The sequence below is a fragment of the Heterodontus francisci genome, chromosome 35 (assembly GCF_036365525.1).
Source record: "Heterodontus francisci isolate sHetFra1 chromosome 35, sHetFra1.hap1, whole genome shotgun sequence".
In the NCBI taxonomy this organism is placed as follows: Eukaryota; Metazoa; Chordata; class Chondrichthyes; order Heterodontiformes; family Heterodontidae; genus Heterodontus; species Heterodontus francisci.
Window position 1 is genome coordinate 56,525,628 of NC_090405.1, and position 17,286 is coordinate 56,542,913.

General features: G+C 48.6%; 1 protein-coding gene across 3 annotated transcripts in view; it reads left to right on the forward strand.

Moving 5' to 3' along the window:
• Window positions 1-17,286, forward strand: part of mtmr10 (myotubularin related protein 10) — a 73,913-nt gene that overhangs the window by 26,173 nt on the left and 30,454 nt on the right. For 2 of the 3 annotated variants that reach the window (XM_068015660.1, XM_068015661.1), the window contains exons 4-8: window positions 3,132-3,204; window positions 5,790-5,932; window positions 14,057-14,147; window positions 14,781-14,931; window positions 15,237-15,324. In XM_068015660.1, coding sequence (XP_067871761.1) covers window positions 3,132-3,204; window positions 5,790-5,932; window positions 14,057-14,147; window positions 14,781-14,931; window positions 15,237-15,324 — 546 coding nt within the window. The remainder of the gene's footprint in view (window positions 1-3,131; window positions 3,205-5,789; window positions 5,933-14,056; window positions 14,148-14,780; window positions 14,932-15,236; window positions 15,325-17,286) is intronic. The other variant, XM_068015662.1, reaches the window with a different exon arrangement.

The following is a 17,286-nucleotide window of genomic DNA, read 5'->3' on the forward strand; positions in this document are numbered from 1 at the left end:
GGGAGAGAGCGAGGGGGTTGGGGGAGGAGGGGAGAGAGCGAGGGGGTTGGGGGAGGAGGGGAGAGAGCGAGGGGGTTGGGTGGAGGGGAGAGAGCGAGGGGGTTGGGTGGAGGGGAGAGAGCGAGGGGGTTGGGAGGAGGGGAGAGGGCGAGGTGGGAGGAGGGGAGAGGGCGAGGTGGGAGGAGGAGAGAGGGCGAGGTGGGAGGAGGGGAGAGGGCGAGGTGGGAGGAGGGGAGAGGGCGAGGTGGGAGGGGGGGCGAGGAGGGGAGAGGGCGAGGGGGGGCGAGGAGGGGAGGGGGCGAGGAGGGGAGAGGGCGAGGAGGGGAGAGGGCGAGGAGGGGAGAGGGTGAGGGGGGGGGGAGAAGGGGCGAGAACGAGGGGGGTGAGGGAGGAGGGGAGGGAGCGCGGGGGGAGGAGGGGAGGGAGCGAGGGGGGAGGAGGGGAGGGAGCGAGGGGGGAGGGGGGTGAAGAGGGGAGGGAGCGTGGGGGGTGAGGAGGGGAGGGAGCGAGGGGGGTCGGGGCGAGGAGGGGAGAGAGCGAGGATGGGAGGGGGGGGAGGAGGGGAGAGAGCGGGAGGGAGGAGGGGAGAGGAGGGGAGAGAGCGGGCGGGGGGGGGAGGGCAGAGCGGGCGGGGGGAAGAGGGCAGAGCGGGGGGGGAGGGGAGAGCGGGTGGGGGGGGAGAGGAGGGGAGAGAGCGGGCGGGGGAGGAGGGCAGAGCGGGCGGGGGGGAGGAGGTGAGAGAGCGGGGAGGGGAGAGAGCAAGGGGGGGAGGAGGGGAGAGAGCGAGGGGGGCAGAGAGCGAGAGGGCGAGCGCGGGAGGGGGGCAGAGAGCCGGAGAGTGGGAGGTGGGGAGCAGAGAGAGAGCACAACACTCTGGGCTCTCTCCAGGGCCACTCAGCTCCTGATCTCAGAGCAGCCTTGGTCCAAACTTGGACAAAAGAGCTGAATTCCAGGAGGTGAGTTGACGGAGACTGCTGTTGACATTAAGGCAGCATTTGGCCAAGTATGGCATCAAGGAGCGTTAGCAAAACTGGAGTCAATGGAAATCGGGGAAATTGCTCCGCTGGTTGGAGTTATACCTGGCAGGTTGATAGGTAAATTGGCCATTATAAAAAATTGGCCCTAGTATAGGTAGGTGGTAGGGAAATATAGGGACAGGTGGGGATGTGGTAGGAATATGGAATTAGTGTAGGATTAGTATAAATGGACAGAGCCGGAGAGAGTTGGGGGGGAGGACAGAGCCGGAGAGAGTTGGGGGCGGGTACAGAGACGGAGAGAGTTGGGGGCGGGTACAGAGACGGAGAGAGTTGAGGGCGGGGACAGAGACGGAGAGAGTTGGGGGGAGGACAGAGACGGAGAGAGTCGGTCGGGGATGGTGGGGGACGGAGACGGAGGGAGTCGGTGGGGTGGGGGACGGAGACGGAGAGAGATGGTGAGGGGGACGAGACGGAGGGAGAGACCCGGGTGGGGTTGGAGGAGACGGTGAGTGAGAGATGGGGGGGGCAGAAAGAGAAGGGGAGTGATAGATGGGGAGAGGGAAGGATGGATGAGGGAAGGGGGGGGGGATGCAAAGTGAGAATAACATAGTGGAGTGGGTAACGGAGGAGACGTTAACATGGAGGAGGGGGAACACGGGAAGGGGGCGGTGGAGAGATACAGAGAGTGATCAAGATCACTCCTGACAGATGGACGTCTGTCCGGTATACTCTGTGTCGCTACAGTAATGTGTGGGCAAACATTGACCTCTTGTGCAAGCAAAAAATGCCAAGTATCTCACTAAATCAGTGTCCAACACAGTGATGAGAAAGTAAGTTCATAAATTAGTCTTCTCATTTCAAGCTACTTCACAAAAATGCACATTTGTTTTGATTAATAGTAAGATAAATTTTTAATGCCTTTATCTTTCTGAAATTGTCTCACCGGCCCTTTGTGTAAGACAAAAATTGTAATGTGCCCCCCTCCCCCACACACACGAAAACGTTGAATAACCCTGTTACAAACAGATCATAATGTGGACCTGGGAAACAAACTACTCAATTGATTAAAAGCAAAATACCGTGGATGCTGGAATTCTGAAATAAAAACAGAAAGTGTTGCAAATACTCAACAGGTCTGGCAGCGTCTGTGGAGAGAGAAACAGACTTAACTTTTTAGGTCAATGACCTTTCATAATTAACTCTGTTTCTCTGTCCACAGGAGCCGCCAGACCTGCTGCGTACCTCCAGCACTTTGTTATAGAACAACGGGGGGAGTGTTTTACTGGATAATGCACAGTGTGTTATATAACAATGAGGGGAGTGTTATACAGTGTAACGCAGTGTGTTATACAACAATGAGAGGAGTATTTAGCGTAATGCACAGTTGTGGAAAGTATATATCTTGCGGCCCTTTCCTGATAGACAGACAATCTGAGGAAAGCTTTCCCCTTCACTTGGCTTGTGTCTAATGAATGCCCCCTTCCTCTCAGCCTATTGAGAAAATTAAAAGTGGCACAGTTGTTTGAGAGGTAACCCCTGCCCAAACAGGTTCATAAATTGAAGAATGATTGGACCTGGTTGTGTAGCAGGAGGAGCAGAAAGTCTATCTAATCACCTGTGGAGAGAGAAACATCACTAAACAAATTGCAGACAGCTGAGGTGTGAGTGACGGGAATATGCAGGAAAATTTCCTCTTTGTGATAGAAACGTGCTTTATATGAATGCTCTTTAAGAATTTGCTATTAGCGAGTACCTCAGAATATTGTGCTAAAGTTATATGGGTTCCTTGATGGTGTTCCCTAGAGTCCCTTTAAGGTTGTCCTCAGTTTTGCAGATGCAGGTAGGTTGGTAACTCAGAATTATGAGGCGACTTTAAACTGGTATTGCTGCACCTGCATCAACGTGGGATTACCACCATGATATTAATTTTACATTATTTTCTCTCAATGCAGTTATAAATTGCATGTTTTATTTTATACCAATTGTTGAATGTTGCTACGATTCCTGGGACATTGTAAATGTGCAGCGTAACTCTTGTAAGACTATTGTCTTTGCACGATTAAGGTGCTAAACAAGTATCGTTAATAAAATTTTTACTGATTCTCCTGAGAAGGTGTTGGAGTTTGATTCTAACTTTTAACTTTCCAACCACAGCAATTTCAGTACAGAAACCTGCTGTTGGAGGAGCACGATATTTCTCTGACCTGTGTGGAGCAGGTTGTGGCAGGTATGGAGCTCTTCAGTCATCTGTACTATTGTTCATGCAGACCAATACCTGGCCCTTTACTGCTGATATGCTACATTGAAATTTGCCAGTGCTAAAACTAGTGAAATAAAACCAGAAACGCTGGACAGCAGCATTTGAAACAAGAGTGAGAGATTAAGTGAGAGATTAATGTTTCAGGGCTAGATCCTAAACATTGTCTTTAACAGACTGTGACTGTGTTGCTGTTTATATCTGTTTTTATTTTCTCCGTGTTGGCTTGTGTAGGGTATAAATTAAGGAGTTTGGGTTGTGAATCAGTCTCTGGTGGTTTTTGGTGAATCTCATTATCAGAGACTGTCAAGAATCCTCTCAACCTTCCTAAAGTCCCTGAGTCGTGATGCTTGACCCTTGGTATTGGTGGTGTTCTATACTGTGGGTCTTGACCCTTCACCCTTGGTACTACCCTATACTGTGGCTTGACCCTTCACCCTTTGCGCTGTCCTAAACTGTGGTTTGACCCTTCACTCTTGGAGATGACCTATACTTTTTTTAATTCTTTCATGGGATGTGAGCGTTGCTGACAAGGCCAGTATTTGTTGCCCATCCCTAATTGCCATTGAGAACTGAGTGCCTTACTAGGCCATTTCAGAGGGCAGTTAAGAGTCAAACACATTTCTGTGGGTCTGGAGTCATGTGTAGGCCAGACCGGGTAAAGATGGCAGATTTCCTTCCCTAAAGGACATTAGTGAACCAGATGGGTTTTTACAACAATCGACAATGGTTTCATGGCCATCATTAGACTAGCTTTAAATTCCAGATTTTTTTTTTATTAATTGAATTCAAATTCCACCTTCTGCTGTGGTGGGAATCGAACCCATGTCCCCAGAGCAATACCTGGGTCTCTGGATTACTAGTCCAGTGACAATACCAGTGCGCTACCGCCTCCTCTATGGTGGTGTCCATAGCAGTCACTCAGTCCGAGTTTGATCTTCCCAATGTAGTGAAGATTTGCATCGTGAGCAGTAAATGCAGCATACTAAACTGAAATAAGCACAAGCAATTTGCTGTTTCACTTGGATAGAGTTTTTGGGGCCTTGGAGGGTGAGAAGGGAAGAAGTAAAAGGGCAGGTGTTGCATCTCCTGCACTTGCATGGGAAGGTGCCATAGGGAAGTGTTGGGGCGGGGTGGGAGATTTTGGGGGGTGACTGAGTAACGGACCAGGGCGTCGTGGAGGGAAAGTCCCTTTGGAATGCTGAAAGGAGAGGGGAGGGAAAGATGTATTTGGTGGCATCACGCTGGAGGTGGCAGAAATGTGGAGGATGATCCGTTGAATACTGAGGCTGGTGGAGTGAAAGGTGAGGAAAAGGGGAACCCTATCATGGTCTGGGAGGGAGGGGCAGGCGTGAGAGCAGAAGTGCGTGAAATAGATCAGATACGATTGCAGGCCCTGTTCACCACTGGTGGAATTTAAGCTTAATTAATGAATTATTCAATTAATTGGTTAAAAAAAGTATCTGGAATTGATAGTCAATCTCCATAATGATGCCATGAAACTATCATCGATTGTCGTAAAAACCCATCTGGTTCACTCATGTCCTTTAGGGAAGGAGATCTGCCATTTTTACCCGGTCTGGCCTACATGTGACTCCAGATCCACAGCAATGTGGTTAACTCTTACATGCCCTTGAAATGGCCTAGCAAGCCACTCAGTTCAAGGGCAATTAGGAATGGGCAATAAATGCTGGCCTGGCCTGCGACGCCCACATCCCATGAAAGAATTAAAAAAAATTCAGTCCACAAGTGTGAACCCGAGATTCCTGTCGCTTGTCATTTTAATTTTCTTCCTTGCTCCTTTCTGTCCTTGGCCTGCTACAGTGTTTCAGTGAAGCTCAACGCAAGCTCAAGGAACAGCACCTTGTCTTTTGACTGGGCAAATTACAGCCTTCCGGACTCAACATTGAGTTCAATCGTTTTAGATAAAATACGCTGCACCCATTTTTTGTACTGGTTCATTTCCCCCCTCCCACCCCCTTTGTTTCTTAATTCCTTTACTTTGAGCTCAGACAGCTGCTATCCTGCCATTCACACCTCATCCAGACACATCTTTTGTTTCTTCACATGTCCCATTACCACTCGCTTTGGCGTTGTACCATGAAATGTTTTGTCATTTAATCTGTTTTACCCTGCACCCTATCACAGACCATCCCTTTTGTTGATCTTCCTCCCCCTTTCACTTGCTCAAAACCTGTTACATTTCTTACTTCATGGTTCTGATGAAAGGTCACAGACCTAAAACGATGCTGTCTGACCTGCTGAGTACTTCCAGCATTTTCGGTTTTTGTTTCAGATTTCCAGCATCCACAGTATATTGCTTTTGCATTTTAAAAAGAATTGGAGACAGACTTGAATAATGTGTGCAGATTCCAAAAGGACCTGCTGGTTAATTTACTGTATATTTCCAAACCGCGTGGGTATGCGGCATGTACACTTTGGCCTGTGACACCATTGCATGTTTTTCACTTAATATGTCTGTCTTGTTATGGCAGAGGTGGTCAGGGACCTTATTTCTGACCATGGGTTTTAATATTCTGTTATTCTTTGTCCAGTGAACGACGAGAGGAAGAAGAGGAAGGTTCTGGGAACCAACCAGTGTCTTAAGTTTAAACCAACCGAGTTGATCATTTACTGCAAGGATTTCCGTATCATTCGCTTCCGGTTTGACGAGTCTATTCCCGAATCAGCCAGAAAGGTGAAAGGTTTACCCGGGCACAGTATGGTTCTGTGTAAAGTGTACCTGGGTGTGATGGGCACAGTGTGGGCAGGGTACATACGAACATATGAATTAGGAGCAGGAGTAGGCCATTCAGCCCCTCGAGCCTGCTCCACCATTCAATAACTGATTACTCCACATTCCTGCCTACCCCTGATAACCTTTCATCCCCTAATCAAGAATATATCTACCTCTGGCTTAAAAATAGTCAAAGACTCTGCTTCCACTGCCTTTTGAAGAAGAGAATTCCAAAGACTCACGTTCCACTGAGAAAAAATTTCTCCTCATCTGTCTTTAATGGGAGTCCCCTTATTTTTAAACAGTGACCCCTATTTCTAGATTCTCCCACAAAAGGAAACATCCTTTCCACATCCACCCTGTCAAGACGTCTTAGGATCTTATATGTTTCAATCAAGTTACCTCTTACACTTTTAAACTCCAGTGGATACAAGCCAAGTCTGTCCAAACTTTCCTCATTAGACAACCCGTCCAGGTATTTAGTCTAGTAAACCTTCTCTGAACTGCTTGCAGTGCATTTTCATCCTTCCTTAAATAAGGATACCAATACTGTACACAGTACTCCAGATGTGAGTAAAGTGTACCTGGGTGTGATGGGCACAGTGTGGCAGGGTAAAGTGTACCTGGGTGTGATAGGCATAGTATGGCAGGGTAAAGTGTACCAGGGTGTGATAGGGCAAAGTGTATCTGGGTGTGATAGGCACAGTGTGGTAGGGTAAAGTGTACCTGGGTGTGATAGGCACAGTGTGACAGGGTAAAGTGTATCTGGGTGTGATAGGCACAGTGTGACAGGGTAAAGTGTACCTGGGTGTGATAGGCACAGTGTGATAGGGTAAAGTGTACCTGGGTGTGATAGGCACAGTGTGACAGGGTAAAGTGTACCTGGGTGTGATAGGCACAGTGTGACAGGGTAAAGTGTATCTGGGTGTGATAGGCACAGTGTGACAGGGTAAAGTGTACCTGGGTGTGACAGGGTAAAGTGTACCTGGGTGTGATAGGCACAGTGTGACAGGGAAAAGTGTATCTGGGTGTGACAGGGAAAAGTGTATCTGGGTGTGACAGGGAAAAGTGTATCTGGGTGTGACAGGGAAAAGTGTATCTGGGTGTGACAGGGAAAAGTGTATCTGGGTGTGATAGGCACAGTGTGACAGGGTAAAGTGGACCTGGGTGTGATAGGCACAGTGTGACAGGGTAAAGTGTACCTGGGTGTGATAGGCACAATGTGACAGGGTAAAGTGTACGAGGGTGTGATAGGCACAGTGTGACAGGGTAAAGTGGACCTGGGTGTGACAGGCACAGTGTGACAGGGTAAAGTGTACCTGGGTGTGACAGGCACAATGTGACAGGGTAAAGTGTACGAGGGTGTGATAGGCACAGTGTGACAGGGTAAAGTGTACCAGGGTGTGATAGGCACAGTGTGAGATGGTAAAGTGTACCTGGGTGTGATAGACACAGTGTGACAGGGTAAAGTGTACCAGGGTGTGATAGGGTAAAGTGTATCTGGGTGTGATAGGCACAGTCTGACAGGGTAAAGTGTACCTGGGTGTGATAGGCACAGTGTGGGCAGGGTAAAGTGTACCTGGGTGTGATAGGCACAGTGTGGGCAGGGTAAAGTGTACCTGGGTGTGATAGGCACAGTGTGGGCAGGGTAAAGTGTACCTGGGTGTGATAGGCACAGTGTGACAGGGTAAAGTGTACCTGGGTATGATAGGCACAGTGTGGGCAGGGTAAAGTGTACCTGGGTATGATAGGCACAGTGTGACAGGGTAAAGTGTACCTGGGTGTGATAGGCACAGTGTGACAGGGTAAAGTGTACCTGGGTGTGATAGGCGCAGTCTGACAGGGTAAAGTGTACCTGGGTGTGATAGGCACAGAGTGGGCAGGGTAAAGTGTACCTGGGTGTGATAGGCACAGTGTGGGCAGGGTAAAGTGTACCTGGGTATGATAGGCACAGTGTGGGCAGGGTAAAGTGTACCTGGGTATGATAGGCACAGTGTGACAGGGTAAAGTGTACCTGGGTGTGATAGGCACAGTGTGACAAGGTAAAGTGTATCTGGGTGTGATAGGCACAGTGTGACAGGGTAAAGTGTACCAGGGTGTGATAGGGTAAAGTGTATCTGGGTGTGATAGGCACAGTCTGACAGGGTAAAGTGTACCTGGGTGTGATAGGCACAGTGTGGGCAGGGTAAAGTGTACCTGGGTGTGATAGGCACAGTGTGGGCAGGGTAAAGTGTACCTGGGTGTGATAGGCACAGTGTGATAGGGTAAAGTGTATCTGGGTGTGATAGGCACAGTGTGGGCAGGGTAAAGTGTACCTGGGTGTGATAGGCACAGTGTGACAGGGTAAAGTGTACCTGGGTATGATGGGCACAGTGTGACAGGGTAAAGTGTACCTGGGTGTGATAGGCACAGTGTGGGCAGGGTAAAGTGTACCTGGGTTTGATAGGCACAGTCTGACAGGGTAAAGTGTACCTGGGTGTGATAGGCACAGTGTGACAGGGTAAAGTGTATCTGGGTGTGATAGGCACAGTGTGACAGGGTAAAGTGTACCTGGGTGTGACAGGGTAAAGTGTACCTGGGTGTGATAGGCACAGTGTGACAGGGAAAAGTGTATCTGGGTGTGACAGGGAAAAGTGTATCTGGGTGTGACAGGGAAAAGTGTATCTGGGTGTGACAGGGAAAAGTGTATCTGGGTGTGACAGGGAAAAGTGTATCTGGGTGTGACAGGGAAAAGTGTATCTGGGTGTGACAGGGAAAAGTGTATCTGGGTGTGATAGGCACAGTGTGACAGGGTAAAGTGTACCTGGGTGTGACAGGGTAAAGTGTACCTGGGTGTGATAGGCACAGTGTGACAGGGAAAAGTGTATCTGGGTGTGACAGGGAAAAGTGTATCTGGGTGTGACAGGGAAAAGTGTATCTGGGTGTGACAGGGTAAAGTGTATCTGGGTGTGATAGGCACAGTGTGACAGGGTAAAGTGGACCTGGGTGTGATAGGCATAGTGTGACAGGGTAAAGTGTACCTGGGTGTGATAGGCACAATGTGACAGGGTAAAGTGTACGAGGGTGTGATAGGCACAGTGTGACAGGGTAAAGTGGACCTGGGTGTGACAGGCACAGTGTGACAGGGTAAAGTGTACCTGGGTGTGATAGGCACAATGTGACAGGGTAAAGTGTACGAGGGTGTGATAGGCACAGTGTGACAGGGTAAAGTGTACCAGGGTGTGATAGGCACAGTGTGAGATGGTAAAGTGTACCTGGGTGTGATAGACACAGTGTGACAGGGTAAAGTGTACCAGGGTGTGATAGGGTAAAGTGTATCTGGGTGTGATAGGCACAGTCTGACAGGGTAAAGTGTACCTGGGTGTGATAGGCACAGTGTGGGCAGGGTAAAGTGTACCTGGGTGTGATAGGCACAGTGTGGGCAGGGTAAAGTGTACCTGGGTGTGATAGGCACAGTGTGGGCAGGGTAAAGTGTACCTGGGTGTGATAGGCACAGTGTGACAGGGTAAAGTGTACCTGGGTATGATAGGCACAGTGTGGGCAGGGTAAAGTGTACCTGGGTATGATAGGCACAGTGTGACAGGGTAAAGTGTACCTGGGTGTGATAGGCACAGTGTGACAGGGTAAAGTGTACCTGGGTGTGATAGGCGCAGTCTGACAGGGTAAAGTGTACCTGGGTGTGATAGGCACAGAGTGGGCAGGGTAAAGTGTACCTGGGTGTGATAGGCACAGTGTGGGCAGGGTAAAGTGTACCTGGGTATGATAGGCACAGTGTGGGCAGGGTAAAGTGTACCTGGGTATGATAGGCACAGTGTGACAGGGTAAAGTGTACCTGGGTGTGATAGGCACAGTGTGACAAGGTAAAGTGTATCTGGGTGTGATAGGCACAGTGTGACAGGGTAAAGTGTACCAGGGTGTGATAGGGTAAAGTGTATCTGGGTGTGATAGGCACAGTCTGACAGGGTAAAGTGTACCTGGGTGTGATAGGCACAGTGTGGGCAGGGTAAAGTGTACCTGGGTGTGATAGGCACAGTGTGGGCAGGGTAAAGTGTACCTGGGTGTGATAGGCACAGTGTGATAGGGTAAAGTGTATCTGGGTGTGATAGGCACAGTGTGGGCAGGGTAAAGTGTACCTGGGTGTGATAGGCACAGTGTGACAGGGTAAAGTGTACCTGGGTATGATGGGCACAGTGTGACAGGGTAAAGTGTACCTGGGTGTGATAGGCACAGTGTGGGCAGGGTAAAGTGTACCTGGGTTTGATAGGCACAGTCTGACAGGGTAAAGTGTACCTGGGTGTGATAGGCACAGTGTGGGCAGGGTAAAGTGTACCTGGGTGTGATAGGCACAGTGTGGGCAGGGTAAAGTGTACCTGGGTGTGATAGGCACAGTGTGGACAGGGTAAAGTGTACCTGGGTGTGATAGGCACAGTGTGACGAGATAAAGTGTATCTGGGTGTGATAGGCACAGTGTGACAGGGTAAAGTGTACCAGGGTGTGATAGGCACAGTCTGACAGGGTAAAGTGTACCTGGGTGTGATAGGCACAGTGTGGGCAGGGTAAAGTGTACCTGGGTGTGATAGGCACAGTGTGGGCAGGGTAAAGTGTACCTGGGTGTGATAGGCACAGTGTGGGCAGGGTAAAGTGTACCTGGGTGTGATAGGCACAGTGTGACAGGGTAAAGTGTACCTGGGTATGATAGGCACAGTGTGGGCAGGGTAAAGTGTTCCTGGGTATGATAGGCACAGTGTGACAGGGTAAAGTGTACCAGGGTGTGATGTGGTAAAGTGTACTGGGTGTGATAGGCACAGTGTGACAGGGTAAAGTGTACCTGGGTGTGACAGGGTAAAGTGTACCTGGGTGTGATAGGCACAGTGTGACAGGGTAAAGTGTACCTGGGTGTGATAAGCACAATGTGACAGGGTAAAGTGTACCTGAGTGTGATAGGCACAGTGTGACAGGGTAAAGTGTACCTGGGTGTGACAGGGTAAAGTGTACCTGGGTGTGATAGGGTAAAGTGTACCTGGGTGTGATAGGCACAGTGTGACAGGGTAAAGTGTACCTGGGTGTGATAGGCACAGTGTGACAGGGTAAAGTGTACCTGGGTGTGATATGGTAAAGTGTACCTGGGTGTGATAGGCACAGTGTGACAGGGTAAAGTGTACCTGGGTGTGATAGGCACAGTGTGACAGGGTAAAGTGTACCTGGGTGTGATTGGCACAGTTTGACAGGGTAAAGTGTACCTGGGTGTGATAGGCACAGTGTGGGCAGGTTCAAGTGTACCTGGGTGTGATAGGCACAGTGTGGGCAGGGTAAAGTGTACCTGGGTGTGATAGGCACTGTGTGGGCAGGTTAAAGTGTACCTGGGTGTGATAGGCACAGTGTGGGCAGGGTAACGTGTACATGGGTGTGATAGGCACAGTGTGGGCAGGGTAACGTGTACATGGGTGTGATAGGCACAGTGTGGGCAGGGTAACGTGTACATGGGTGTGATAGGCACAGTGTGACAGGGTAAAGTGTACCTGGGTGTGATTGGCACAGTTTGACAGGGTAAAGTGTACCTGGGTGTGATAGGCACAGTGTGGGCAGGTTCAAGTGTACCTGGGTGTGATAGGCACAGTGTGGGCAGGGTAAAGTGTACCTGGGTGTGATAGGCACAGTGTGGGCAGGGTAAAGTGTACCTGGGTGTGATAGGCACTGTGTGGGCAGGTTAAAGTGTACCTGGGTGTGATAGGCACAGTGTGGGCAGGGTAACGTGTACATGGGTGTGATAGGCACAGTGTGGGCAGGGTACTGGTTGTTTGGTGGTTGTACAGATAAACTGGATTGCATGAAGGAAATGACAGGAGTAGAAATGGAGAGCTGCCACTTGAGACAGGGCTCTCCTGTCTGGGATGTGTAGCTGCTCTCTCGATGAATGGCAGTGATTGTATTGTGGGTACAATAAAACTGAAAGAGCCTGGAGCAGTTTAGGAGTGGTCTTTTGCTGTGCATAGAATGCCCTGTGTGCAGCAGGAATGACTACAGTAAAGTATGGTATTTTCCCCAATGTGTACTTTCTTTATTATGCTTGCAGGCTGTGAATAATTGACCTTTCTCCCTCACGTGACTGCTATTGTGCGGAAGGTTGCCCAAGTAGATAAAGTTAGCTTTTCTTTAGTGTTTGCTGAATATTCTTGAGTCTGATAATCACTGGAACACTGGAAATGTGACTTTTCGTAAAATCTCAGACTCCCTGAGCAGGGGCTGCTTCAGTTAGGCTCACTGCCCAAGGCTTGGGCGTGGGACTGGGGAGGAAGTAAAACATGTTGGGATTTTCCCTGTCATTGCTATTTTGTGAGCCCTAATGGAAATTGTATGTGTGGGGATGTCAGGCGATGACGACATTGGGCTCTATGATGCCCCCATGCTATTGCCCAGTGTCCAGTAGCTATTGGGGTGAGGTACCTTAGGCTGCTGATGCCTTCTTGGAAGAGGCAGCACCATTTGGTGGTGAGGGGCAGCAGCTTGGAAACATTCCTGGTTCCCACGAAGCATGATGAGTTATTTTGGATCTCCAGGTCATTTTCTACTGACACGTTGGAGCACATATTTAAAACTCGAAATCCAGCCTCTGGCCACTGGGAGTGCTGAGTGTATTTGTCCAGCTCCGGGTGCTGCCTTTTTTTTCTCTCAACACACGCGGTCAGAAAGTCCTTTGCTGTATAAAATTGTCCAGCTAGATTGCTGTGTGGTTATGGACTAGATGGCTGTATCATTCTGACTGGATATTTGCACGAGGAGAGATTGTGTTAGCATCAAACCCCTCAGAAGTGTCAAGGACTGGCAATGGAAACATGAAATATTGACTATTGGGAAGAGGATCAGAATATTCTGCCATTCAGAATAGAAATGATGGTGAAGGAGCAGTCTGGGACCTGAAGTATTGTCTCTTAACGCGCAAAGTCCTACATGTTGACTGTCCTGACAGCAGCAGCAACTTGCAACTTACATAGTACCTTTAATGTAGTAAGACGGGGAGCAAGGCAAGGCATTTCATAGCATTATCAGACAGAATTTGACACTGTCACATAAGGAAATATTGGGACAGGTGACCAAAAGCTTGTTCACAGAGGTAGGTTTTAAGCATCTTAAAGGAGAGAGAGGCGGAGATGTTTAGGGAGGGAATTCCAGAGCTTAGGGCCCAGGTAGCTGAAGACACGGCCACCAGTGGTACAGTGATTAAAATCGGGGATGTGCAAAAGGCTTGAATTGGAGGAGTACAGAGATTTCAGAAGCTTGTAAGGTTGGAGGAGATTACAGAGAAAGGGAGGGGTGAGGCTATGGAGGGTTTTGAAAACAAGGATGAGAATTTTAAAATCAAGGTCTTGCTGGACTGGGAGCCAATGTAAGTCAGCGAGTATGGGGGAGATGGGCGAATGGGACTTGGTGTGAGTTAGGAGATGTCATTGGACCAGGAGGACAGTGAAGCTAGACCCTGATAAAAGTCTTAGAGGGCATCCCTTTGGCAGCTTATTGGTTCCCCATTGTCAAAGCACCTTTGGAGTACAGCAATGAACCTGGGCTCAGAACTATGTGGACAGTATTTTTTTATTTGTTTTATTTTTTATTTAGAGATACAGCACTGAAACAGGCCCTTCGGCCCACCGAGTCTGTGCCGACCAACAACCCCCCATTTATACTAACCCTACAGTAATCCCATATTCCCTACACTAGGGGCAATTTACAACAGCCAATTTACCTATCACCTGCAAGTCTTTGGATGTGGGAGGAAACCAGAGCACCCGGCGAAAACCCACGCAGACACAGGGAGAACTTGCAAACTCCGCACAGGCAGTACCCAGAATCGAACCCGGGTCCCTGGAGCTGTGAGGCTGCGGTGCTAACCACTGCGCCGCCCATTGACTGCCATTTTCACAGGTTTGGTGACTGCTGGCAATATGGGCAGTCACCAAAAGAATTTGGGCCATTCTGTAAAGCTCTGACCAGACAGTCCCACCATTTCTTGTGAGAAGCAGAGGGCACAGTTCAGCTGTTGATGCAGTTTCTGCAGCCTGTCCTTAACTGTGGACTCCCATTTTGTTCCAGATCTGCCTTGTGATTGCACATTACTCTCAGCCTAAAGATCTCCAGCTGTTGTTTGGGTTTGCATATGCCAGGGAGAAGTGCCAGAATTCAGGTAAGACCATGTGAATACCCACTGACATGTTTTAACCCTCTATGCATGGATGTGTTGTTTTGATGGTATTTATCTCCCAGTGTTAGTTTATTTGCCTGGTGAGTCGCATCTTCTTTGGAATAGATAATGTTTGATGATAATGCTTCCATTCATTTGCTAAGTAAGTGAAGTTCCTGTAAGCTCCTTGAGACACCTGGTATCAGCAGTTCAGTCAGTAAGTGAGCTGCGTAGGCCAGCCTCTCTGCTGAGTTTACTGTCCGTGGCTGGAACAGTAGTCTTTGTGCCTGTGGGCCAGAGTTCCTGATCCGGATCACTGTTGGTGGCCCCTTTAAATTGTATGCCTGGGAATTGTCGGTTAAGGACATGATTGAGGATCAGCTGTGACTCTAATGAGAGTCACTGGAACTGGATCCTTTTAGAAATCCATCCCTTCTGGAGACAACGAAATTGCAACCAAAAAAAATTCCCCACCAATGAGAATTTTGCTATAAAACTACAGTGTGAATGTGGAGCTGGTCAGTTTGGGGGGGGGGGAGCTCACATGATCCAGTGTTGACGCTTGATTACAGTGACAAACTTCTGTCTCGAGTTATGCGATACAAAAATCTCTAAGCCATGATCATCATCTCTTAGTTGACAAAGTGAATGGAGCAGCCCCAGAAGTGGATGGACTGCAGACACCGCTGTTTGAAACCTATTCTGACTGGGACAGGGAGATAAAGCGGACAGGGGCATCGGAGTGGAGAGTTTGTTCTGTCAATGAAAACTATGCTACTTCCACTAGGTAAGAAAACCTTCAGAAACATTGACTGTGACCTGGAAACATGCAGCATTGTGTAACATGTGATTGTATTTTACTGCAAGTTATTTAGATATCCAAATAGCACAGTATACGAGGAGCTGGGAGTCAGCAGTGGGCAGAGGGAGATGGGCGGGGGGGAGTTGGTGGAGGGAGATGGGGTGAGGGAGCGGCGGTCAGGGAGACATGGGGTGGGGTTAGCCTGCTCTGGCACTGTATTTGCAGAGTTTAAAGATACAAGTGCTTTAATGTGAGAAGTTTTACTCTCTTCATTCTATTGTGGTTTGCAGCCTTCCAGAGTACTTTGTTGTTCCATCTTCTCTGGCGGATGAAGACTTAAAACAGTTGGCTCCTTCTTTCAATGATGCCCGAATCCCAGTGAGTCTTGATCTGTAATCACAGTACACATTCCTTCGTTTGGAAATTATTGAGCGGGACTCCTCAATGTGTTAAACACTTCAGTTGAATCCAGACCTCCAGTTCTACTGTGCACATGTAACGCATGCTGGCCTTGAACTGGATAGTTGCCAAGGCAGTCAGTATATGTGGAACAGCAGCAAATCATTAGCTCCTTGTACCTTGGCTCGGCTTTTTGTATTTGAGCTACTGCGACAAAAGAAAGTATGGAACACAGCATAAAGTACCAGGAAAAGGAAGTAACTCTTTCACTTGGTATTAACACTGCAGGTTAATATGTGTACAGATCAGTCTGATATTCGGAGAGGAAATAGCACTGTCACGAGGCAGAAATCAGTCAAAAAGCTCAGATCCTAAATAATTGAGTTTGTTCCTATAAAACCTACTTGAACAGAGGCACTCAATATATGAGGGAGTGTCTAGGGAGATCGAACACCTAAAATAAACTTGTTTCGGTCATACTGATTTTACAGGTGTGAAGCCAGTAATTTGATTCCATCAATGGCCTTCCCTCCATCATAAGGTCCTGGGAGGAACCGGGACTGGAGCGAAGCTGTTTAAATAAAGAGCAGGGCTTGAGGCCCTTTACTTACCTCAAGTCTGGGGCAGCGGCAGGCTTTCTGGTCATGTCGGCATGCACTGGGTTTGAAGGGTGGAAAGATAGACTGCCAGTGACATAAAGGGAAATCTGTGGGCTGATTGGTTGGTGGGTGTCAGCTGTTGCCTGTGGATAGCTTGGAAAGATCAGAGAAAAAAAGTTCTTTTTTTCAATAAAAAGCCTCGGATAGCTACCTTGTGGGTGAGGAGGTTAGTACTAATAGGTTTTTTTAAATTAGTGTCATTTATTAGTGATTACTAGTTGGAATAGTGCTGTTTGGTCAGAGTGAGGCTGTGACTTGTGGGGGATTTTGCTGGCTGGGGAGGGAGGTGCTCTTTGGTCTTTTTCTTTTCTGCCTTTTCAGCCTCCATGGTACAGGGGAAAAAGCTGACTGACAAGTGATTGGTAAGTTATTCCACATATTACACTAGCAATATTTAGATTATAAAACTAAGTAATGGCAGGGCAGCTTGACCCAGTGGAATGTGGGAAGTCGTGGACGCACCATGTGTCCTTGACAAACACATCTGCAGGAAGTGTCACCGGCTGCAGAAGCTTGAGCTCCGGGTTTCGGATCTCGAGCGGTGGCTGGAGTCACTGTGGTGCGTCCATGAGGCAGAGAACTACGTAGATAGCATGTTTCAGGAGGTAGTCACCCTGGAGCTCGAGAGCACATGCACAGAGGGACTGGGTGGCTGCCAGACAGACAAGAAGGTCAAAGCAGGTGTGTGCAGGAGACCCCAGAGGGCATTCCACTTTCTAAGTTCTGAGTACCAATGGGAGAGAGGGTTCCTCTGGAGAGTGCAGTGAGAGTCATAACCAGAGCACCATGGGTGGCTCAGATGTGCAGGGAGGGAGAAGAAGGGACAAGAGAGCAATCATGGTAGGGAAGTAGAGAGGGTTTTAAACTGAATTGTGGGAGCAAGGGATCAAATTTGGGAAGATATGGTAAATCAAGGAGTAGAGACAAGGCAAGAGAGAAAGGTATTAATATGGGAAATGATAAACATACTGTGACAAGGAGGGACAGAGAGTACAAATCTAAGAGTAAATCAACTGATAAGGCTAGAGGTTACAAAAATAATGAAAGGACAAAACTAAAGGCTCTGTATCTGAATACACATAGCATTCGAAACAAAACAGATGAACTAAGAGCACAAATAGAAATAAATAAGTACGATCCGATAGCTGTTGCAGAGACATGGCTGCAGGACAACATAGACTGGGGAGGCAGTGGCGTAGTGGTATTGTCACTGGACCAGAGACCCAGGGTATTGCTCTGGGGACATGGGTTCAAATCCGACCACAGCAGAAAGTGGAATTTC